Genomic DNA, 25232 nt, shown 5'->3' with positions numbered 1-25232 from the left:
ACACAGATCAGAATCCCAGATATTCCTGTCTCCTCAGCCCATATCCACCTCCAACCTCAGGAACTCACGCGAGTTTTACTAGGCCACTTAAAGGCAGTGAGAAGACTCTACCTTCCCTTGACTGTTGCTTGCTTTGCCCTCTCCTTTCCAGGACCAGGTATCCCATCTCTAGGGCTGCTCTGAGCCTGCTGATGTCCGATCGATGTTCCCTCTTTGCAGGGTAGCACCTGTACTAGCTCTGCCTCCAAAGCTTGTTCTGAGTTCAGGATTCCGGGCAAGCCTCTGTTCTGTGCAGGTGAACACCTCATTCCAAGGAACACGCTGACCCCAGATGCCATTTTGATGATATCCCAACTGTGAGCTGTACCATCAGGCAAAATATCTCTCCATTTGTGGCATGTACTGCATGCCATGGTATGTTATATAACTAAAAATCAGGGTCCAGGCTAGATTTCTGTCATTGAGAGGGGATTCTTGCTAATTTCTGGAAAGCTGGTTCTTTGTTTTCAAGATGGCTACCTAACTATCCTTTAGCCCATTACTGTAATGCAGTCCTGACCACAGCCGCGCAGTTCAGAGGTACAGAGAGAGAAATGCACTCACACTCTGCATGTTCTCCAGTGTGTTGATGAAACTGGCCACCAAATCATAGAATTAAATTTAGGCTCCATCATCCTGGGATTCCCTCTACTCCTCTTACATCTGGGGACATAGGTCATGCTCCACAGAGACATATGCCCATCTGCTAGGCTAGCTAAGCCCACTGGGTTCACTGATCTTGTAGAGACGATGATTCCCCTGCCTCTGACCTGGCCTGATGGTTCTGAAGGTTCTGGTGGAGTCTACAGACTGGGCTGGCCGGTTATCACCAATGGTTCTGGTATCAGGAACCAAGGCACGCATGAACAGTTAGCTGCTAGGATTAGAACAATAGCTGGTTCAGCTCCAGAGCTACACTGAGTTCATGCTCCTGAGACTTGTTGCTCTCCCGACCGGGTGGCAGCTTGTGACAACCTGTGGTCATTTCTTCTACAAGGGTGACAACAACCAACGGCACATCGTGTTTCTCCCATGCAACAGACCGTAAGGCAACCTGTTACATCCAGGAAGTAACCCCATAGACAGGAACCCCCAAAATAACCAAGGTCAGAGAAGTGAAGCAAGGCTTACTGTGGCGCTTCCTGGTGCTGGCTTTCCCCTCCTCTCGGGTGACACCCAAGCAACCCATCAGCTCCTGCACGGTAATGGACTTGTCATTGTCCGCGTCACAGTACTCCACAAACTTCTTCACGCACTTCTTGGGCTTGGACTTCTTCCGCAGAAACCTCTTAAACGGCTTGATTTCCTTCTTGCCGATGTCTCCACTGGCGTTCTTGTCAAGCAGCTTGAAGTACCAGTGCACAACCCTCTCCTCCAAGGTGTGGCTGGGGTCTGGCTCCGGCAGCCTGCAGGAGAGACGACCATGTCAGGCAGAAGTCTGAAGCTGCCGTACCCTCTGGCTCTGACTTCTTTTCCCCATCCCTATGCCTGTCCCAGCTCAATGTCTGATACAGTCACTTTCAAATACAACATAGAAGAGTAATCTGTAATGGCCCCGCCAGTGTGTTCAGCAGCAGGGACACCACAGCATGTGTGTGCACTGTGGTTATTCAATTGGTTGAAGCCTTGGAATGAAAAGTCACTGTCCTGAGACCTGGGTTCCCTTAGCCAATAGGTGGGTTCAGCCACCAGCATCCACCAAAGGTGCTACACCCCAGAGTGTCTACCTTAATGCAGTCATCTCTCTACGGTGTATATGAGATGGACTTAAATAGAAAAGGTTAGTGGAAGGTGACATTAAAATGTTTAAAGTTATAACTAGATCGATGTCTTTTTCAAGCTGGACATTCTAAGACACAGGTAAGCCAGGCTGTGGGTCGGACCTTGAAGCTGTGCAGTGACCATGTTCACTGAACTCTCACCCGAGGTGGAGGACCTGTGCCATCACTTTGGGCTCTGTGGACTCCACTGTCCACTGCTTTAGATGGTCTTTCCTCCATAAGCGTGCAGACACAGCAAGCAGAAGCCAATGGCCTGCAGGGACAGGGCTCCCTGGCACTATCCTGTGTCAGATACTGGAACACATGCCAATCACTTCCACAGTATGGAATATAAAGTTGAAATTTAGGTGATTTCTTTTGCCTTAGCTTATGTAATTGTGATGTTTTTGCCTTGGTGTTGCCTTCTCCTCTTATGCAAAAAAAAAAAAAAAAAAAAAAAAAAAAAAAAAAAAAAAAAAAACACAAGATGAAGGAAGGGTTTTTGCTAAGGAAACTTCATGCATGAGACATCCAGGAGCTGCTGCAAGGGTGAGATAGAAACCAGCCTTTTCAGGAAGATAAAACCTTAAAGTAATATTTCTTTTAAAAAACACAATGAGAAATTGTAAACACACAGGAGTGAGTTTAAGTGTTAAAGTGCCACAGCTGTTCACCTGGAGAGCTCTATAACCCTGTACCACAAGACAGAGGTTCTAACATGAAACAAAACCCAAGCATTGGTGTATCCCCAGTACGCACAAGGAGGGCATCTCTAGGGGCAGAGTTGTTTTTGGCAGGATCAACGCCCTGAGTTGTATACTTGAACCTGGATAAGGAGATAAGCCTCACATGTTGTGTGGGTTTCTACACTAAACAAGTCCCAGAACTCGAGAGGCAGAGGCAGGCCAATCTCTGAGTCTGGGGCTAGCCTGGTCTACAGAGGGAGTTCCAGACAGACAGAGAAACCCTGACTTGAAAAAAAAAATAAACCATTTTGTTGTTATTGCAGAATTTCAAAATATTTAAAACCCAATAGATAACTCCCAGACTCGATTTCAACCTCAACATCCACCCAAATCAAGTATATCCCCCTTCACAGCCCTCCCTTGGCCCCAGGACCCCTGACAATGAGGAGTCGGGGCTGTTCCCGTGTGTCTTACTGGCCTAGAGGGTCCTTTCCTCTAGACCTAGCTACAGCCTCGTGAGCTGCCTGGTCTCTCTTGGCCACTGGCCAGGAAGGCTTCAGTGTTCCAGAGTCCTTCACATTTCTGGGCTTCTGGCCAGCGCACGGCTACATAGCAAGACCCAGCATACCTGCCAGAGGAAGAAGAGGGGTCGGAGACGGCATGAACCATGTCTGTGGAAAGTGCATCCAGGACGCTTGTCAGAAACTCATGCTTTTTGGCACCAGGACAACCTAAAAAAAGGCACATTTTTTTTCTTTGTTAGTGGAATCCATAAAGTATAACAGATTTTTCTGGGCAATGGAAAAAAGATTAAGTATTCAGAAATTAGTATGTTAGAGGGCTTCATAAGAATGTGCTAGTTTGATGGAGATACGTTGTATAGGATGGTGCCACTGGCACTCCGCAGACGCAGGCACTTGGTAATTCACAGGTGTGGACCTTGATGTACAGCAGCTATTTGCCGTGTTTCCTAGCAGTTGTTGAATTATGATGTGATACAGAGATCAGCCTCTGGCTGATCTTCAAAACCACGATACAAGGCACGTATGGGTATCCCTTTGTTACATGAGACATGTGGAAACCCCAGCAGACACCAAGTTCTCCCAGCCGGGATCCACACAGGGAGATCTAACCCAGGAGAGTGAGTCCAGAGGTTGTCAGCCATTACTACCGATCTCCTGAAACTCCACATCTGGTTAGAAACAATAAGAGGAAGATGTGTGGTGGCCTCCTTAGAGGTAGATCCACTCCGGACACCAGATCAACACATTTCAAGGATCAAGGGAGTTCACACCGTTGAGCCCCAGATCTGACCGTGTGAGATCGCTGCTCTTTCTAAAGCTCAGTTTTCCACAGAGCATTCTACATGCATGGTAGCTCTTCTTCTTCAGCTTCCCTTTTCCTGGACTCCTCTCTGTCAAGTCTGAGATATTTTCTCTCCCTTGAGTTGTGGCAGCTACACAGAGAGACTAGCATGCTGGTGTGGTTAAAGACATTCTGGTTTCATGGTTTTCCTTTTGGACACCTGGGTTTTTGTTACTATGATTCAAGTCAATGCTAGCTGCCTATGGCAAGGATCTGTGGAAATCTGTTTCGACTTATTAAACATTGTAGCAGAAAACAGATGTGAGTCTTTCATGGAGCTGTGGAACTTGAGACTAGAAAGACTGTGTATCTCTTCTGTGCTCAATTAAAAGAATGGATTAGGATCTATAGGAAAAACCATAACCACTGGGCAAAGATCTCTGAGAAAAGGCTCTGTATCCCCTGAGGCATTCTCCAGGAAGGAAACAGAAGCCTGAGGTGGCAGAGGCTGTGGCTGGAAGCCATCCCTTCTGTGACAATCAGAGATGACACAGGACAGAAAAGATGCAGCAGGCCCATGTGATGATGCTTCCTAAGCACCAGCCTTGTAACCAGCTAATCCAAGATAACCATGAGGAAGGAGACATCCTGAGGGAGCACAGTGGACCAGTGCAAAACCCTGGGGCGCACCCATGAGCTCTCTAGTGCTTAGAGCCAAGAGATTCAGAGGGTAATATGGAGAAGGTAGCCACTGGTCACCTCTGCTCAGAGAGTGTCCACTGAGGACCTGTGGAGAGCCAGGGATCTGGTCACAATCAAAATCAAGAAGGTCTTTGCTTGGGATGGATGCCTGGATATGAAGTCCTTGTTTCCTTGTGTCGGGGGTAACTGACAGTCATAATAGACTCTGCCGCCTGTGGTTGCTATAGTCTTAGGGCTATCAATAAATAGAAAAGGAATACGGTGTCACCTCTGAAGAAGGGAGGATGAGGGGAATTGGTGGGACTGGTTGGAATGAGGACTCTGGAAGGCATTCCTAGGCAATCTGGGTTGAGAGTTAAGAAGGGGTGTCTCCTGAACGTGGGTGCTCAGACACGATGGTGGAGGCGTGAGACACAGACTCAGAGGAAGGGCCAGCACTGTCTGCAGGCCATATCTGCCACCACCCAGGTTTGTGTTGCCTTTGTCGCCAAGTACCTTGAGCTTATTTGCTCCCCGAAAGAATCAGAGAGCCCTTTGTCCCCACAACAAAGCCTAGGGCAATATCGCCTCTGTGGTACATAGAGTGTAGGGTACAAGTATTTACTTATAAGGGCCAAGACAAACAGATATGAGCCTTGAGTGGTCGGAAGAGAACGCTAAAACAACCCATAGCTCTTGAAGGTGATTCCTTCAGATTACAGATGTGAAATGTAGCTGCATCATGATGTTAACGTGTGTCACCAGGGAGATGCAGTCCAGCAAACATCCAAGAGGACTGACCTGGTTTGGGGTCAAATGGCAGTGAGCCCACGTGTGTGGCCTCACAATATCTGGTGTTGTAGGCACCAGTTCCCAGTCCTCCCATCTTAACCTGTTATCTAGCTCATGAGCAGTGAGCCCTTGTGTTCCTCTGCACCCTTAGGTCTCCACCCAGACACAGGCTGCAGGAAATGCAGGGCTCAGTGGGTAATGCTTTGCCTTGGGGCCCGAAGACCTCCAGCAATGCTGGGGTTCCACGGTGAGTGTCAGGAGTAGGCATGCAGGCCTTGATGTAGCAGGAACGTCACTTTACTTAGAGATAGTTCTGCTAGGAGGGTTTTTCCAAGTAAATACAGAATTGAGTTCATAAGTGCGTGGCCCTACAGCCACTTCTCCAGAGCAGTTCATAGTCAATGCCTTAAAAAAAAAAACTTGTATTTTTGTTTTATCTTTCAAAATAAATATGTTTTTCACTCTCTATGAAACACTCTCATTTTAAAAAACAGACTTCTTTTATTTAAAGACTACTAATTTCAGTAATTTTGCTTATGCTTATGATTTTTTCCAGCATGAATTTATACATGTTCATGATGACGCCTGATTGCAGGGCAAACCTCCTCTGCAGATCATCACGATGAATTTACACTTTCTCCCCGTGACCCACATGGCATGCCTGGCTACCGCAAGGAAACCCCACACAGAGGCAATGCTGTCAACGAGCAGTTTACGGAGAGAAGAGATTGTGTGGTCCTAACCTGGGTTCGTACCGGTGCCAGCCAGACACAACAACGGTGTTAGCCCCGGTCCAACAAAACACTGTGAGATTGGGGCCAGCTATTGGGGTAAGAACACGGGCCTTGAGCTGCTCAACGTCTGAGACCTCATGAGTGTGAGGTATCTGTTTGATGACATGTTTTGTATTTTGAGCTCGTTGATTCTTGATGAGTTTAAAAAGTCTGTGTTGAGTTGTGGCATTGCTACCAACTGAACTGGGCATACAGCCCAAAGTCCCTCTCTCTGCAGTGACTTCTCAGTGGGGAACGGTCATGGTGATGTTTTCTTTAAGCTTAGAGTTCCCCTGAGCATTCTTGAACAAGCATTTCTAGGAGATAAGGGGTCTGAGGCATGGTGGGAGTATGACATATGTAGGGGTCCGGTCATAGCACCCAGCTCATGGCATGAAGTGTTGGTTTTGAACTTACTCCAACACACAGGTTCTCCAAACCACCATGCCAGCCTTATAGGCTCGACAGCCTTGAAAAGTTGATGCACCTCATACTGAGAAAGAGAAAAAGACACAAAGAGACAGAGGCATGACCCTTTCACCAGCTTAGTGGAAACCTGAAGGTGGGTGATCTAGGGAACTATGACCAGACTGGCTTGCAGGAGGCCAGTGTATGGACCCTGTGACTGAATCAGGATTGGAATCCCCTCCATTCTCCTCACTGCTCTTAACCCCACAGTGACGGGAAGGACAGACAGATTTACCCTCCCTGGACAACCTTCCTAGAGTAGACGTGGTATGAGGGGAGAGAAGCTGTCAGATGACTTCAGTCTTTCTGCTGAGGGGGTGGGGAGGGGAAGGTAGGCAGCCCCTTGTGAGCAGGCAAGAGGCTGCTGTGAGCCCAGCCCAGCTAGTACCTTTCCTGTGCCCTTTCCTGTGCCCAAGGAAGACTCCACCACCTAGAGCGGAGGGAGTGGGAAATGGGCCTGGCTGAGATGCTTGGTACTTTAGCCACCAGTATTAATGATCCAGGTCCTGTGGCCTCTGAAACACGGGCACACAGCTATTCCTAGAACAAGACTGTTCCAAGATAATAGCATCTCCTCATTGTGCAGCCACAGACTCATTCAGGGTCATGTGCCCTGGGGCCCAGAACCCATTCCCCATCAATCTCCTGCTGTCTTAACTCAAACCTTCTTAATGTTTAACCTCAGGCCTATGAAAGTAATAAAAATGTAGACACAGGCAACCAACTAACCAGAGTTAGGAAAGTCTGCTGAGGTAGCTTACTACAGGTGTGAAAAGCCAATGTGGTAATCCTTTCTCCAGGCTGTACCCCACAGAGGGATCAAGTCAGAATGGGAAAGCTCTAGTGGAAATCACACCAAACTTCCCAACTATAAGATTTAAAAAAAATCCCCATTATTATGTTAACTCTATCTTGCTAGTTTCTATATTTCTGTACTTGAAATATTTATGTTCAGATCTTATTATTTTCCCCTGTTTCCATCTTTTGAAGTGTAGTTCCTGGGGGCTGGAATGCATGCTGCCAAATTCTCACACATGCATTGATGGAAATCAGCTCTGGCTTAGGAGCCAAGACCCAGGGAAACACCAAACTGGTGTGAAAAATCCAGACATGGGTGGCACATAGCCTCTACAGAGCTGCCTTCACTCTCATCCTTAAAAGAAGCTATGGATATAAGGTCATGGGGCCCCCCTTAACTGACATCCCAGAAAACCTTTGCCTTGGTTTAACTCTCTGTAGGCTGGGCCACTGGATGAGTATACACTAGGAATCTGAGGGGTGAGTCTGAAATAAGGAGCTGCCTGTGCATTTGTCCTCAAGCCTGACCTGCTGGTACCTGGAGTCTCTCTGGGCTTCCCAAGAACAATGGTGAAAATTTGCCAAGGGCCTTGATGACAGCCGCGATCCCAACCCCTCGAGGAACTTGTAGAGGGAACTGTTGCTGGAGAGGTCTGGAGAGCATGGTCATGTGAAACACTCAGAGCACTTCTGTAGGACTCCCGTGGGATTTCTCCAGGTTCCTGTCTGTGTCCTTCCTGCCAAGGCGGAGGTCACAGGCCTCCTGAGGCAGAGGTAGCATCTCTGGAAGCATCCCACCCAGTAATGTGGCACTGGAAGTCTCTTCCAAGAGTCAGAGCCATTTCTGGTGTCCACTCTCCACCCCAGTCTGGCTGATCTCACTGTCATGAAACAGAACAAACACGTACTGCTATTTGATGGTTGCCTGAGTTAAGGTTTCTGTGCAGAAACTGCCCAGAGAAGATTATCAGGTAACAGCTTTCTGGAACTGAACTATCATTGTTTGTATTTTTTTAAATATTTATTTATTATGTATACAATATTCTGTCTGTATGCCTGGAGGCCAGAAGAAGTCGCCAAACCTCTTTACAGGTGGTTGTGAGCCACCATGTGGTTGCTGGGAATTGAACTCAGGACCTTCGGAAGAACAGGCAATGCTCTTAACCACTGAGCCATCTCTCCAGCCCCCATTGTTTGTATTTTTAAAAAAATCTCATACTTGATTGCAACTCTAGTAACCCATGGGCCATGGACTCAAGGCAGAATGATTGGGTCATGGATGGGCATAGAGCTCTTTACTCAGAGACCAGGCAACCGGGAGAGGAATAAAGAGCACAAACTTGTGTCGAGCAAGAACAATCTCTGGTTGCACACACAGGCTGAGGTGTCTAAAGACACAAACCTCTGGGTAAGATCTATACAAATCCTGAGCAGACATGTCCCCACTGGGAGTCCCTGGAGTGGAGTGCTCAGTCAGTTCATGGTTGGCCTCTTCAGGCTCCTACAGATCACCAGGAGTTCAAACATAGAACAGGAAGTTCTAAGATCTTCACAGCTCATGGTGCCTTCACTTTAATTTTTAAACAGAATTGAATATCGAGAGAGAAGAGAAAGTGACTCTTGAGATATAGGCCAGTTTGTCTTTGGTAGTGCAGAAATGATGGGATAAAAGGGTGGATTGTTGAATCTACTTATGAATAACCACTAATTTCAAATATTTTACATTGGTATGGATTTTTGTATAGTAATACAAATTTAGGGTTATTTTTGTTATACTATATGTATGTTTCTACTCTTATTTAAGGTATTGTACCTATGCAGTTCATTTTAAAAATGTAAAGTTTTAGTCCTTGAATGCTATTTAGGATAATAAAGAAATACAGGGTAATAGTTAGTCATCTATAACAATCAAACTTATAGTCAGGTATGTTTTCAAGGTCAAACAGATATACTTCAAATAGATAGATGGTCTTCAAACATGTCAAAGACCTACATTTAAATTTTTTCTAATAGCACAAGGCTTTTCATGACAGTGAAACATGTCTACTCCTGGCAGCACCAGTTTACTTCAAAATAGGATGATGGCTATCAAATACCATCCAAATGGAGTCTGCTTTCTAAATGGCAAAGCTAGACACTGGGTAGAAACTGCCCTTGCCTTGACCGATGGCAGAATGCTATCCAAACAAGATGAGCAAGATGCTAAGAAGGTAACTGATAAACTTCGCCAAAACAAGGTAGGACAGTCCCTCAAAATTCATGCTTCACAGAAAAGTCTGTCAGATATTCTATGCCTATAGGCTGAAGATGGATGTCCCAACATTGCAGAGGAAACATGGGTGACTGTCCAGGCAGCCAGCTGTCTCTGTCATTTCTATAGTTTTGGGAGTTGCTTGCTCTGCACTTCCTGTTTATTCAGGTAATATTATATCCTTCTTGTGTCTCTGATTGGATTGAAAACTAGGTAGTATACAGTTTTCCTTGTTACCAAATTTTCAGAAAAAAACTTACATAAGAGATATAAAGTTTATAAGGTTGAAAAACATAAAAGCTTAAAATGTTAATCTAAGATAATATTTTGGGGTATAAAAGATATTTTAGGATGATAATACAAATTATGATAGAAAAATGTTTAGGTATAAAACTTTGGACTCACTAAGATAGAATATATAATACAGTACCTTTTCTGAATTTGCCAAGTATATATGGACTAAATATTGTTAATGTAATTCTTATTGATAATTGTTCTTATTGTATATAGTTTTACTGGGGTAGAGTTAAAAACTTTCCTTTTTATTTAGACAAAAGGGGAAAATGTTGCAGAATATTTGTATACTGTGTGAAGATTTCACTGTGATTGGTATAATAAAAGCTGAGCAGCCAATAGCTAGGCAGGAGGTATAGGTGGGACTTCCTGGAAGAGAGAAATAAGGAAGAAAATTCTAGGCACCTAGGAGATGCCATTGAGACACAATTAGACACACAGATTAGGAGAAACTCCACATAGGATTTCCCTGCTACTCAGTTCTGAGACTCCCCAGAGTTCTAGGAATTCATCCCCAATATTGTGAAATGGAAGAGAAAACACATTCAGAGACCTTTGGCAAGGACTGATCTGATGTGGTTCCCAATGGCAGAAAAAGCCTAGCTTGCCGGGGAAGAAAGTCGTCATTAGTCACCTAAACTATTATCTTCAAGAAGTGGGGTTGGCTTGTCTGGTTTCTCACATTCCTCTCAGCCCACCTAGACAAACAATATGCTGGGCTTCAGAAAACTCCTCAGGGGCAGCAAGAGACAGAGCCAACTTCTGCATTTGGGACACAGGAGGACGAGTTGGGACCCTCAAAGTATAATAGGGCCACTCACTCAATGACAGAGTTAACCAGCTTACACGTGGATGAGGAGCACTGAGGGATAGCATTGTGGATCAGTGCCAACCTGGCACAGCCATGCCAGGGAAAGATAAAATTCTGTCTTCATCCTTCTCCTGTGCGGGTTTTTCACAATGCCATCAATGAAGAAAGGCATTAATTGCCTGACAATCAAGTTCAGAAACAGTACAAAGATGAGGGCTGTTTTTCAATAGGTTGGATAGCCAAAGTTTTAAAAACTATGGTCCAAATCATCATGGTTACTGGAACATTGAACCAACATAAAATATGGTAAGGTCCTGCACCCAGGCTGTGTAAGTCTAATATGCCAGCGTTTCTTTCAGAAGATGAATACTCACTGCCCTGAAGTACCTAGTGAGTGACAGACGCCTGCATGGCCGTATCGCCCACCAGGGACAACGGCATTTTCTTTCAGGATGGAAGAGTGATGGCTTTTATACCTGGCTTCCGTTTGGGGATTTTTGTATGCTTTAAAAATAGTTAACTTGTAAAATATTGTCAAATACAGAATAATTATTGGTGTCTGGCACAAACGTATCCTGGAAATTTAGATCTATGATTGTGCACGGCTAAAAGCTTTCTGTAAAAAAAAATAACCAATTAAGGGCTCCTTGGTGAGGCACCAATGAGGGACTGTGCTTTTGTGCAGTGGCTGCTTCGCGGGTGTCTCTGGTGTGACACACACTACTGTCATCATCCAGCTCCGCAACCACTCACAGACTAGCTGTCAGAGAGCCGCCTGTCATTTGAAAGGCTCGGAAAAAGAAGGCTGAACAAGACTGTTTTGCCGTTTCCAACTCACTGGGGCATCAAGCCTGGAAGAACGGAGTGAGGGGGATGTTGTTACGACGTCAGAAAACGCCACCTACGCCTACATTTCCAAGTCACTAAACTCTTCTGTTCTCCAGGCCACCACTCAAGCAAAAGGGCCTGAGTAATTCCGGGGTAAGGGTTCAGGAAAGTGGAAATTCTCTAAGGAAAGACTATGCCTGTCTGACCCATCTTCCCAGGACCCAGTGAATAACTTAGCGAATTTTCCTCTCTGAAAACCATCTAATGCTGCAATGCTATACAACAACATGGAAGCGGAAGCATAGGAAGCTTTTCTAAGGACACAATTTCCCAGGCTTTTGGCTCTCTTCACTCTGAATCCACAGGTCTGGTTTTTTGCTCACCATCAATGGTGCTGATTCTACTTAGGTCTCATTCTTGTCTTAATAAGTTATTAAGACATCATTTTTAACAGATCAGCTTGAAGCCTCAGTGTACTCAGGGCACTGTCTTTTGGCTCCTCTTACCAGGGTTCCCTTCCTATTCCTTAGACTCCAACACCACTAGCCACTACATCCTTACCACGATCCCACACCACCAGAGTACCGCACACAAGGCAGCGCCATCTTTATTGTGTGTGACTGGGGATGATGCTTGTTGTATTTAGAAAACCACAGCCATCTATATGTGTTTGGATTCTTTCTACCTTAGAATCCGTGGCAGGGAATGACTACAGATGGAAGCCACCATGGAGTAAGTGTCCTCACTGCCGAAGAACAAGATGCTTCAATCTCACCATGGTTCACCAGATCCTGCCCTGGAGAACTCAAACATAGAGACCGGATGCTCTCACAGTGTGTGACAACCTAATGAGGGCACTCAATGGAAGGGCTTAGGAAGGGAAACAGGAGCAGAAAGGGACAAGCCGTCGTCCTACACATGGCAGCAGGAGCAGGGAGAAAGATGTGAGTGGACCGTGCGCTGAGCGTGAGAATTAAAACTCAGTGTCCCTGTGCCTGTGAATCTACTCCAGACCCAGCTGCTCACATAGAGATGTGTCTGCTCAGGAAAGGTCAGAACAATCTGTCTCATTTCCTGAGGATTCCTGGGTCCCCCAGGGCTGTAGCAAGGAGAATGTTGTTAACGTAAAAGGTGTATTTGGCTGCAGGGATACCGTCCTGTGGAAACTTGCCAGATGGTCTATATATCATAATCTCAAGCAAGCCGAAATTTCCCAGGTGACAGCTGGCCTATTTAATTAAATCTTTAGAGCCAAGAGTTCTGGCAGGCCATGTACCAGAGCAGCCCCGGTGCTCTGATGACCGTGTGTGGAACCTCAAAACTCCCTTGTAAGGTAGAGGGACAGTCACAAAAGGGTAAGGGCTGGGCTGCTCCGGGAGACCTGCCCATCTAAAGCGGACAGTAGAGGCAAGGCACCCGTGTCAGAGAACATAAAGACCAGAGATGATCCTTAGTAATGGAGTCAACACACTCTGGCGGCCAGGAAAAGCAACAAAATCAAGCACCGTGCACAAGTATACAGGAGGCAACAAGGTGAGAACCTACCATGGTAGCCACCAATGGTGGTCCTTCCAAAGGAGCGAGCTGCCAAGAGTGTGTTCACCAAGAAAGGAGAGTTTTTTTGCATGGCAGGCATCAACTCCTCCTCTGGCCAAGTGTGAGAGTGGACCCTCCATCCTAGGTCTTTCTGGCCTGTACACTCAGGGATAGGATAGCATATACCAACAGCTGGCAGTCAGGCATAAGACAGGCTGAAAGTCAGTTCCAGAAGCAAGGACCTGGATGGGGGACAGTGCTGACACCAGGAAGATCTGAGAGGGAGCTAGACAGAGCAGAGAGTACCAGGGCCTCCGCTCACCTCTCCTCACCCTATGGAAACTGTGAAACAAGCCAGTCTGAGCAGACAGTGGGGATGAAAGAAACAGGATAAGATACATATGAAAGAATAGTCCATACTGAGTAACCTCTGCTGGTTTTGCATTGGCAAACAGACTCGGAATTCCCCCTGATGATCTACAAACTTTCCCCGGCCCTACCGCACACTCCCCTACCTAGACTGCTGCAACCTGCTTCTGCAGTTCCATTCTGAATGACATGTTCCCACCTCACGCTTCCATGCTTATTTATATTTATGGGTTATGTTAACAACCTGAAGGGCTTTCTATACCCCTAGAGTTTTATTTGGGAAACAGCCACGGCATGGGGAAACTGGTAGCTAGTGTTTTCCTTTCAATAACGCTTACATCAGCACCAGGCCTTCTGTTTCCTCAGGGAAAACACGGCACGGCCTGCAAGACACTGGCACATGTGCCTCGTGTCTGCTTCACACCCTGTCCTGGTAGGCTGGCCCTCAGACATGAAGTCCCGGGTGCGGCAGGACCTGGATGCATCTGCTCCAGACGAGGACCGCAGGCTGTGAGCGGCGGAGACCTGATACTCCATGTGCACAAACATTCTCAGTCTATTCTGCGCCTGGCTTGGATCACACCGAGCAGTCTTGGCATCTCTGGGCCCTGCATTCTCATCAGCTAGTATCAGAGCAGACCTCCTCCCCTGCATCCCAGCCCCGGGAGCAGCACCAGCCACTGGCTCTGGTGAAAACTGCCTTTCCTTCTACGCAACTGCATGGTGACCCAGTGCACCCTCCATCTCGGTTGCTGTAAACCTCAGCGACAGCACAGAGCCTGGTGAGCTCAGACCATGCAGGGCTCCAGGCTGGATAAGCTCAGTGTTAGGATGATTGCTATGTAGCCCTCTCTTTGGCCTTTCGTAGCCACAAATGGCAGTAGGACAGCATCAGAGACAAGAGGACAACCTGAACAGGGGCTGGCAGGCTTGGGGACAACAAGGCTGGACTTTCCCAGAGTTGTGTCTACTCAGGTTCCGCAACAGACCCAGCATAAAGTGCAGCCAGTGCAGCTGGTCCCAGGCTTCCCTCATCACCTTGTCCCCCAAGCAGCATGCAGAATCCTTGATGGACTGGACGATCATTCCCTTAAGCGAGTGTCTGAAGCAACCCAGGGCCTGTTTGTTAGCTCTGAGTCATTGGTCTCTCAATGAAGGGTGAGTTATAGGTGGGGTGCATACCTGGAAGATGAGGATATGCAGGCTGGAGTGGATGGGCGTGAGTGGCCTACATGGGTTCCAGGTGGGGGGGGGGACATGCAGCCTGCATGGGTTCCAGGTGGTAGGGACATGCACATGCAGCCTGCATGGGTTCCAGGTGGTAGGGACATGCACATGCTGCCTGAATGGGTTCCAGGTTGGGGGGCGGGGACATACAGATGCTGCTTGTGTGGGTTCTGGACCTAGCTGCTGTCTGTTTCAAAGAAAACTGTGATTCTCAAGACAGTGCATAAAACCTCATAGTAGATCAACTGAGCGTTTGTTACCAAGCTGGAGAACACACTATTTAATATGCAAACACACTTTTGATATGTAAAGAATGAAGACTGCTTTGGTAGTTGACAGGACACCCCCAGCACAGGAACTGTGTGGAAACAGAGGAGTGGCGGAAATCCGAGTCGGCTCCTCCCGGGTGCTTCCCAGAAGGACTCGGAGCACACTCGTCCAGCATAAGCCAAGACTGACTTCCAACAGTCTCCACTTCGTGCCTGGACTTTGCCAGACTCCCAGAGCTACCCTGTCTCAGAGGAGGAAGAAACACTGTCAGAAATGGTCCCATCTGAAGCTACGTGCACCAGCTCTTAAAGTGTCCGCTTCTCCCTCTGTGCAGTGTTCATATGAGAGTCCAAACCACGGGGAAGGAGTGAACAGCAGAGCTGGGTTGTGGCCCACATCCTTGCCGATTCGCTGAGCGAAAAACAACTTGATTTCTACTGACTAAGAGGGAAATACGGCCTTCCAGATGCCGTGCACAGAGGATGTCCGGACGGGTGCATTCTGGGAAATCAGTTTGTTCAAGAATGAAGAGTGCTGGCAACAGACAACACGTCATGGCCAGACCAGAGGAGGGGGCAATGATGGAGCTGTGGGTGTCTCTGTGTCCTTGGTGTCTGCTCTGCTCTTCTCGTTACTTCAGAAAGAGTTCCCCATTACAAAAATTACAGAGATAAAATTCCTGCTGCATTGAAGGAGCAACTTGCTCGCTTTCCAACCTCCTGTTGCCCTGGGGAAGATGGAAAGCAGTCGCTATCTAACAAGATAGGATTAAGTGGCAGTGAGCCTCTGTGCTGAGCACGGCAGTGTGCCCCAGAGGTGTCCAGACACGACAGGCATCACACGACCCTCAAGCTTTGAGCTCCTTTTTGACTTTAGGGACCTTGATGACAAGACATCAGAGTGAGAACTGAGAACAGCATCAGCTGGGGACAAGGGAGTCCCACCAGCTCAAGAAGCTCCTTAGATAGGAGAGAGCAGAGAGGAAAAGATAGACCCAGGCAAGAACACAGCCTCAGACAATCATTTCAGGAATTTCTGAAAGTCAATTAACACCTAAGGGGCAGCCACTTCGCCCCTTGTCAAGGAAAAGGACTCTGTTTCCCCGTAAGACTGCCCTCAGTTTGACAAGTCAGACAAGAACTAGAAAAAATAAATAAATCATGTTCTTGCTAAAAAAATTTTTTAGAGATTTCCATGGCATGCTATTAATCATTATAAAACAGGTTTCCTTCCATTTTTGGCTACAGGAATATCCTTGCTGCCTGTCACAGGTTTATGCTGGTGGGCGCCATGGTCTTGGTCTGAAGAAAGTTACAGGAAGAACATAACCCAGTTTCTGCCACCAGGTAAGCCTTTTAATATTTCTGCCTGTTGTGGATGTGACCCCAGATGGCTGGTTGATATCACCTCAGGGAGCTAGGTGTGGCCTGTCTCCAGCCCTGCACTTTCCCCAATAAGTGACTGTCACTTCCCAATGCCTGTCCTTTCCCTCTGAGGAACCTGAGACACAGTTGGGGATGAGCTGAGATGTTTTAGCCATAATGAATCTAGACAAATCATTAAGAATTTTACCCAAACATATTCAGTGGAGATTTTAACAAACACCAGCTCTCAGATTTCCTAATTGTTTTTGTTATTGTTGTTAGTTCTGGTTTTTTAACTGTTGGTGTTATATTGTTCTTGTTTTGTTTGTTTGTTTGTTGTGTAAGGGCATGGATTGTGGAACAATAAAGTTACAATTTTGGTGTCCAGGTCCCAGCTCCTAGAGAGAAGAGGTGGTCTCCCATGACCTGCACCTTCAGAGTGCTCTCTCTCTCTCTCTCTCTCTCTCTCTCTCTCTCTCTCTCTCTCACACACACACACACACACACACACACTGTTAAAAGGAATAGCTCACACACACAGAGAAGAGGTGACATTTTGACCCAGTTCTATATTCAGAACAGAAGGGTAATGAGTTGATAGCTTGATATCAAGATGCAAACAGAACAAAACAAACAAAAGATTTAGTAGGGATGGAAAGAAAGACAGCAGACAAGAACTAGCAGTGTCTGAGTGGCTTCACTCAGGGAAAGAGACAGGAGCCAGCATGACAATCTAATAGTGTCTTCTCACTTCACAGCTGACCAGCCCGGGACACGTGATACTTGAAGGCTGTCTTAACCTCTTGGAATACGAATCATTCCAGAAACCAAGACCAACTCAGGAGCCGTCAGAGGAAGCTACATGAGATTGGTGGGAACATTAGTTAGCCCTGGGGCTTAGCAATAACAAGACAAACAGTAAAGAGCACAGAAGTGAGAGACAGCTCGGTCAGAACCCACGTAACAAAGCCAGGTGTTCAACACACTCTTGTGAGAATAGGACTGGCTGGAAGATGGGACGAGTGAATCCCTGAGGCTGGGTAGCCAGACGGCCTCGTCAAATACATGGACTTCGAACCAGCAAGAGATCCTGTCTCAAAATCAAGGTGGACGGCACCTGAGGCATGGGAGCATGCACCTGCCTGGTGATGTGGGTCCCTCAGCCTTGTCTCTGGCTGGTAGATTCTGCCTAAACCATCTACTAATCCTCTGAACAGATGTATTACAGGGAGCTTTAAAACTGGCTGTGGTTGAGTCTTAGCAAATTCAGATTCGTTCTGGGAAGAGCCTAAATGAATAATGTGAGCTAGGGCCAGAGGACGGCCAACGGGTCATTTCCCCCAACTGGGTTATTCTAGATAAATGTTTTTTAAAAAGAGGCAGGAAATATTTGCACTAGAATAGACTGTTTAGCAACAATTAAACATATTTGGTGTTGTTCGAGGACAGTGCGTTCTCATTAAGTTTTTGAGACTGTCTCTGAAATTTTACTTGTGTTATTAATTTGTCTGGATGATGCCTCTTTCAGGACCGACAGTGACTTACACTTCATTCCACCCCATTTCTTTGTAAACACTGCTTTCCAAGCCTTGGGGTGAAGTAGCTGATTACATAACTGGCGATATACCTGCCTCAGCAGAAGTAACAAACACGCTTCTTCTGAGCAGCTACAGTGCTGATGGAGCACTGTGTGGAGGAACTGATGGAGCACTGTGTGGAGGAGCTGATGGAGCATTGTGTGGAGAAGCTGATGGAGCACTGTGGGGAGGAGCTGATGGAGCACTGTGGGGAGGAGCTGATGGAGCACTGTGGGGGAGGAGCTGATGGAGCACTGTGGGGAGGAGCTGATGGAGCACTGTGGGGAGGAGCTGGTCCAGAGCCCGGGACTCTCAGGATGCGATATTTATTATATTAAAATGTTGGGAAACAAGAAATCATATCAAAGTCAGTAGGAGCTTTAGAATATTTAGATATTTTTCAAAAGCTGGCCATTTTTAAACACCCTTCCCTGCTAGTGGACCTCAATATCTCTGATTTAGCATCCATTGTGATGGGAAGTGTGTGTTGGATTCAGCACATCCAGTGCTCTGGGCTAGGCCTGCTGCAGGGAGAGAAGATATACTTGATCTTCCTACTGTCCTAGCATGCTAGTATGAGTCCCATCCCGCTATGCAACGCTTCCGCCCCCCAACACGCAGGTGACTCACTGGAGTGTCACCTCTAATCACCGATAGTTGCTAGGTTGGTTCCAGTGTAGAGCCATCCACACAAGGCTGTGTTTCCAGACTTCAGGATGATGTTCGTGGTGGCAAACTGAGAAGGCCATCAAAGCATAGGACACCATCGAGTGCCCAGTCCCTACAGTGAAACTGGCCCTACTGCTTGTTATGGAGCACATACTAGGAGCAGCGTGCAGTCTGAACGCTGCCCTCTTTGTAAGACGAGGTCTTCGGGTGGCGTGAGGAGCCTCCCAGACTCTTTTGTCACTAGTGGCCACTACAAACCTGGTAGCTGGGAGGAGGGAGTCTCCCTGGGGCTTGTCCGGGCAGAAGTGGGGGGGCAGAAACCATGTTCCCCTTAATTGATGAGAACAGTAAGTGATCTGTTGACAGGATTCCCTGAGTGCTCACTCGCTCCGGTGCCCTGCCCCTTCCAAACCACTCCCAGTCCTGTGTGTTCACCCTCCTTACATCACCACTCACGCAGGGACCCCCGTGGCTGTCAGGGACTGACGAATGCAATCTCTGGCTGGCGCTTATCAATTAGTTCTCCTATAGGCCAGTGGGGAATCATCTCTTTCTGTATCTTGTCTATTCTTTTTTTTTTAATCACAGAAACTTTTCATAATCTTCCCCCAAACTTCGAATTTCTCCTCATTCTCTAAGAAACCAGAAAATAGCCATCAACGCAGTACCCAGAATCTCCCCGCCATTCTTGCCCATCATTTACCTTCCACCTCACTCAGAACTCAGCCTTATATAAAAGAAGAAATAAGAACTAAGATTAAAGTTTGTCCTCCTTTCTCCCCGGTGACCAGGAGGCTCTTTCCTGTCACACACCTCTGAGATGACATTCAGAGTGTCCCCACAGACTCTGCTCTCTAGTACACCTCTGTCCAACCACTGACTTCTCCATTCCTGGCTTCTTCCCCTGCTGTTCCTATTCCTAAAGCCTGAGGGAGGAAGATAAGAGGTGACCCTCCTGACTGGCTAGACCCACAGCTGTCTTTCCTCCTCAGAGCCGATTTAACGCCCACATTTGCCATGCAGCTGTCTCCTAAAGGACCATCAATCACATCCACCTACAAGCTCACCTTCACACTTAGTCTTTAAGAGCAGTGATCAGAAACTACATCTCACTTTCAGCCACTGTCACGTAGGAGGAGCCCTTAACACACACAGAACCATAGCCTGGCTTGTGTCATTGACGTGAGCACAAAGTCAGCCAACAGCAGCGCCCACTCACATGGACTTCACTTCCTCCTCCTCTGCCTGGTAGGAGGGTGGCACCGGATGTCGTGTGTGTGTCTGTGTGTGTCTGTGTGCGTGTGTGAGTGTCTGTGTGTGTGAGTGTGTGTGTGTATGTGTCTGTGTGCGTGTGTGAGTGTGTGTGTGTGAGTGTGTGTGTGTGTCTGTGAGTGTGTGTGTCTGTGTGTGTGAGTGTGTGTGTGTGTGTGTGTTTGGGGTTGGGGGAGCAGAGGGCACAGAGGGACACGCACACAACTTCACACATATGTTCAAGTTTAGAGGCTGTGTGTAAAGTACAGGGCGGACTGGGGCTGTTGCTCAGTTAGCAGCGTGCCTGTTTAGCATGCAGGAGAACCTGAGCTGGACTCCCCACTACCACATAAACCAGACAAGAGACAGTGCATGTCTTACATGTCTGTCATTCTAGAACCCAGGAGGTGAGGCAGAAAGGTTGGGAGTTCAAGGTCAGCATTGGCTTTTTGTGACCCTGCCTCAAAAATGTTTAAAGGAACAGTAAGTAAGCCTAAAGGCGCCTTGCTCTCAGCTGACTCACATCTGCACTTAACCTGACAGTAAGAATCATGGAGGCTGACATTTATTTATTTTTTTTTTGAAAGGGAATCATTGACGTCTCTCACTGTCATGGAACTCTGGCCGTGGAAGGTGCTGTCTGCTGGCTTCCCATCCACTGTGCAAGAAAGGTAAATACCAGCCTCCCCATGTGTCATGCAATACCTGGCAGGAAGGCATAGCTTAGGGTCTAATTACCTTTGGGAAGCAAGCTTAGCTACGCCTAGGGCGAGGCGAGGATCATTTTCTGCTGCCTCGGAAAGTCATAATTAATTTCGAAGCAATTTAAAACGGTGCTAAAATATTGCTTGAAAAGGATAGAAGGTGGCTTGAGGGTTTGTATTTGAGTTAAGGGTTATAATTACACCTGTAATTGCTGTAGGCTGCCAAGGAGAGAAGAGACTCCTCCACCTCTTCCTCCTTTCACTGGCTGAGAAGAACTCTGAGATCTAAGGAAGGGGTGAACTTCCAGGATCAGTTACTTTCTGCCCTCCCCCCCCCCCCGCACTGGAAATGTTCGTTATTTTAAAGCCTTCTGCCACAGGCGGGGCATGTGGCGTAGTTGGTAGAATGCTGGCCTAGCATGCACCAGATCCTGGGCTCCATCCCCAGTGCTGCCTAAATGAAGCGATACGGCACACACTTGCAATTCTAGCACTTCAGGGGTAGAGGCAGGAGGATCAGACGTACAAACTGTGTGGTGAGTTAGAGGCCAGTCTAGCATAAAAAGTTAGAGCTTCATCGGGCCTATCTCAAGCAAAACAAAAATTACAAAAGAAAGAAAGAGATCGATGTTAATTGAAATCAACAAATGTCTCTCAATGCTGGGTTGACAAAGGACAGCAAGAGGAAGAGAAACATGTTCCCTTCTTCTGTCACGTTGGTGGGCTCCGTGATGATGGAAGGGAGTTGGAGGGCTGAGTCTCACCCAAGGGAGCCTCTGAGGTACAGGAAAGGGGCAAAACCAATAATTCCATATCTGCACCAAGTGTCTCAGGCCCTGGATGCCAGGGAGCGCCCTGACAGGTGCATGCTGACAAAGGGGCAGGGAGGGTTTCCCTGGAAGACCAGTCCTCAGGGGAGGAAGGGAGGGGGGGAGGGGGGGGGGGGGGGGGGGGGGGGGGGGGGGGGGGGGGGGGGGGGGGGGGGGGGGGGGGGGGGAGGGAGGGAGGAAGGGAGGGAGGAAGGGAGGGAGGGAGGACATTCCCAAAAGGGGATCATGCTGAATTCTTTAGTATGAGTATAGGAAGAGAGAGCAGGGAGGTGGAACAACAGGCCAGGTACATTGTTCTAAAACACCCATGAGGTTTTTATAGATTAAAAAAAATATTTTTGAGTACATGCCTGTGTATATATGTGCCCATGCATGCAGGCACCCTCTAAGATCAGGAATATCAAATTGCCTTGGAACTGAAGTAACAGTGTTAAACACGGATGAGAGAGCTGGGAACCAAAGATGGGTCCCCAGAAGAGCAATGCGTGTTCTTAAGCACGGATCCATCTTTCTAGCCCCACCCCAACCCCAGGAGGTATTGTGAAATTAGAAGTGAAAGAAGATAGATTTGCCAAAGGGGAAAAAGATGTCTTCTTGCTTTGTTTAGGTTTCTGTTGATCTGGTTTTCACTTCTCTCCAGGCCAGAAGACAGCCTGATGTAGAAACCTACAACATGAGCAGCCGCTCTTCCACAGAGAGCCCAACGCTAAACTGCCGGACTCCAAAGGCTGGGTCATCATTTGCCACCAGTTGGTGTGAGCTACAACACAGATGTGAGCTACAACCAGATGTGAGTTACAACACAGGCGTGAGCTACAACTCAGGCGTGAGCTACAACTCAGGCGTGAGCTACAACACAGGCGTGAGCTGCAACACAGGCGTGAGCTGCAACACAGGCGTGAGCTGCAACACAGGCGTGAGCTGCAACACAGGCGTGAGCTGCAACACAGGCGTGAGCTACAACACAGTCATGAGCTACAACACAGGCGTGAGCTACAACACAGGCGTGAGCTGCAACACAGGCGTGAGCTACAACACAGATGTGAGCTGCAACACAGGCGTGAGCTACAACACAGATGTGGGCTACAACACAGTCATGAGCTACAACACAGGCGTGAGCTACAACACAGGCGTGAGCTACAACACAGGAAAGAGATGCAACAGTCTTCCTGGCTTGACATGGGAGAGAAAGGCTGCCTGGCTGGAGGAAGGCAACACAAAAGGAAGAGTATGTCTTCACAGATGCAAACTAACCCCTCGGGCTGTGTACCCCATGAAGCTTCACCTACACAGGGGCTGTTGGATGACTGTGGGGAAAAAAAAGATTTTTTTCCTCCTCACAAAGAACCTGTATCCTGGAGCTAATTTAAGGTTTTCCTGGATTTCTCTCCTAATAAGGATAATAGTTTCCAAATATTGAAAGCTATTATGTGTGATTAAACAGCACTCTCTCAAACAATTGGGACTGCAGAAGAGCTGAACTCTCCAGGGCTCGCTGAGGGATGGTGAGGCAGTGTCTTCACTGCGAGACTCCATGGTCCTTTGTCTTGTGCCAGCAAAGTCATGTGGCTGCCTTGGCTCTAACAGGGACCTCTTCTACAGGCTGAATGCTTGCTCCCTGAGTAACTTCTTCTGACCTTCAGATAGGCCAAACAGTGATATCTGCCATGTTCTCCATAGTGATGGCCATTGGTTCTCACCAAATTACTTACCACCCCAACCTTTGAATTAAGAATACTAGCCAGCTAAAGTGTGAGATCCCACCATGAAAAGAGGAAATGTGAGTTTCACTGGACAGTGATGTGGTATTCATAGGGGGAAGCCACAGTCTTAGGTGTCATGGGGCATCTTATTAATAATACTAAATCCATGGGTTCTTCAAGGTGGGCAGAGGACATAATAAAATTCTGTAAGATATGAAAAGGACTAGCCAAACCCAGCAAGCATGTTTCTTCAAAACCATGCTGTCCACTGATACAAAAACCTGACTTCAGCCAGCATGCTGAAGCACATTTATAACCCCAGCACCTGTGAGGCAAAATCAGGAGGACCAGAAATTCAAGGCCATCCTCATCTGCATAGGAAGTTGAAAGCCAGCAGAGTCTGCATGAGCAATGACCTCAAAAGAAAATCTGATTTTAGAGGCCAGATACCTGTGGGAAAGTACTCTGTAAGCCAGACAGCCTCTGGGCCAGCTGAGGGGTCTCTAAGAACACAGCATTCATATGCAAAGGTCCCAGGCAGGGAGTCTATGCCAGGTTTGCCCTAAACCTTCTCTTCTGAGTCTCAGCCCTGACCCAGGAAGCAGAAAGAGGAAGCAGGAAGCTATCCACAGGGAGGAACATGAAAACCTGAAGATCTTGTCTGTCGCCCACTGGTTCCTAAACTTATGGATGGACAGGAAGTGGGAACCAGCAGGAAGCCTGGGTCTAGACCATCAGAGCAGGAAGTGGGTTACTAGGAGCCAGCCCATGTGGTCCACACTGGGAGTACGTGTGGCCTGCTTCCCCACAGCAGGGCTAGACCAGCTGCTGCTCCGCCGTGGGCGTGAGCAGGCTCACACAGTGTCCTTGGCTGATATGGAAATGTGGGCGCGCTAGCCTTCTCTTTTTGTTTACATAGGAAAACATTTTTTTTCTTTCAAAATTACCCTCTCTGTCAATATAGTCTAAACTATGAAGAATTCCTATAAGAGAACTTATCCTGCCCAGAGGAAACCGGACCAGTCCTGCCTGGCGTGGAGGACACAAGAGAGTGGCTAACAGAGCCTGGAGACTGGCTGAACTTGCGTAGTCTACAGACGCTTAAAGGGAAAGAATTAAACAGAAGGAAGCAGCGAGCTACTTCCAAGCATGGTGCTGATGGCGTTGGGCTCTCCCGTGACGTCAGTGTAGATCCGCTAAGGGCCTCGTGTCTCACCAGTCAAAGACAGACACTTGTGTACCTTTTGAGGAAACCAAACACCTGAGAACCGTCTTCTATGAAAAGCTCTGATTCATTGTGAGTTTAAATCTACCCTCTGTTCGATTTCAAATAGTCCTTGCGGTTGAGTTCCCTTGGCACACAGACGGGCTTGTGTTTATTAAAACCAACTGCCAGCTTCAAATGCCAGTTCAATGAAGAGTAATATCATGATAGCCACCCTCACAGAGTAACTGGAAGCCCTGCAGAGACCCCTCAGAGTTTTGTCGTGGTGGCTCACTTTAGAGACACTTTTTCTCTCTTCCCCTGCATGTTTGGTGTTATACCATTGTCCCTCCCTGCTTAATTGAACTAGCTTTGAGATCAGCTTGTGTCTTACCTGGCTCTTACATGGGCTCCCATGTCTGGGGGACTTCAGGCCCTCAGGGAGCCACGAATCACAAGGTCCACCAAGCCACGAGGAAGCACAGGTGTCAGCTTCCTCATGCCACATTACACGTGGTCCTGAGTGGTGACAGAACTCCCTTCACCCCATGGCCGCTGTACTCACCCTGCAGTGGCCGATTCTTGTAGAGGTCCCGGGCCTTGGCTGGGTGAGCTCTGGCTGTGTTGTCACACTTGGGCTGCTCGTACCTAAGGATGGGGGATGAGAGAGAAGAGAGTGGGATTGAGACCCTGAGCTGGAGTGGTCTTTAGTTTCTCACATCTAACGAGCTGTATACAGCATTCCGCGGACGTTCCGTGAGGCCCATCTTCGCACCACAGTCCTGGGATCTGGCTCCTTGGTGGCTTGAGCAAACATTCCTAGATCAGAGTACATCCACAGCCCACAGGACAAAGAGGGCTTGCAGCTCAGCTCATACAGGCTTGAACCCTCCATCTGTTTCCAGAAGAATCTTGTCATGTGATTCCTGAACACCTCCCCACCCGCATCTTCTCCTTTGTGATGTTATGGAAAGCAAGCGTTCTGCTCAGCAGTCTCTTGGAGTGTTGTCAAATCATGGAGGTGAGAATTGTGGGCATGGAT

General features: G+C 47.6%; 1 protein-coding gene across 2 annotated transcripts in view; it reads right to left on the bottom strand.

Annotated features, from left to right (window-relative positions):
* Smoc2 (SPARC related modular calcium binding 2) overlaps positions 1-25232 on the bottom strand; it is a 129665-nt gene that overhangs the window by 4209 nt on the left and 100224 nt on the right. For both annotated transcript variants that reach the window (XM_050136028.1, XM_050136029.1), the window contains exons 9-11: positions 24756-24838; positions 3114-3216; positions 1171-1445 (exon numbers count right to left, since the gene is read on the bottom strand). In XM_050136028.1, the coding sequence (XP_049991985.1) occupies positions 1171-1445; positions 3114-3216; positions 24756-24838 (461 nt within the window). The remainder of the gene's footprint in view (positions 1-1170; positions 1446-3113; positions 3217-24755; positions 24839-25232) is intronic.

Source organism: Alexandromys fortis, unplaced genomic scaffold (genome assembly GCF_014885135.2).
Source record: "Alexandromys fortis isolate MF-2015 unplaced genomic scaffold, M_Fortis_MF-2015_v1.1 scaffold_23, whole genome shotgun sequence".
Classification (NCBI taxonomy): domain Eukaryota; kingdom Metazoa; phylum Chordata; class Mammalia; order Rodentia; family Cricetidae; genus Alexandromys; species Alexandromys fortis.
Note: the sequence above shows the minus strand (reverse complement) of the source record. Positions and strands in the feature narration are given on the sequence as shown.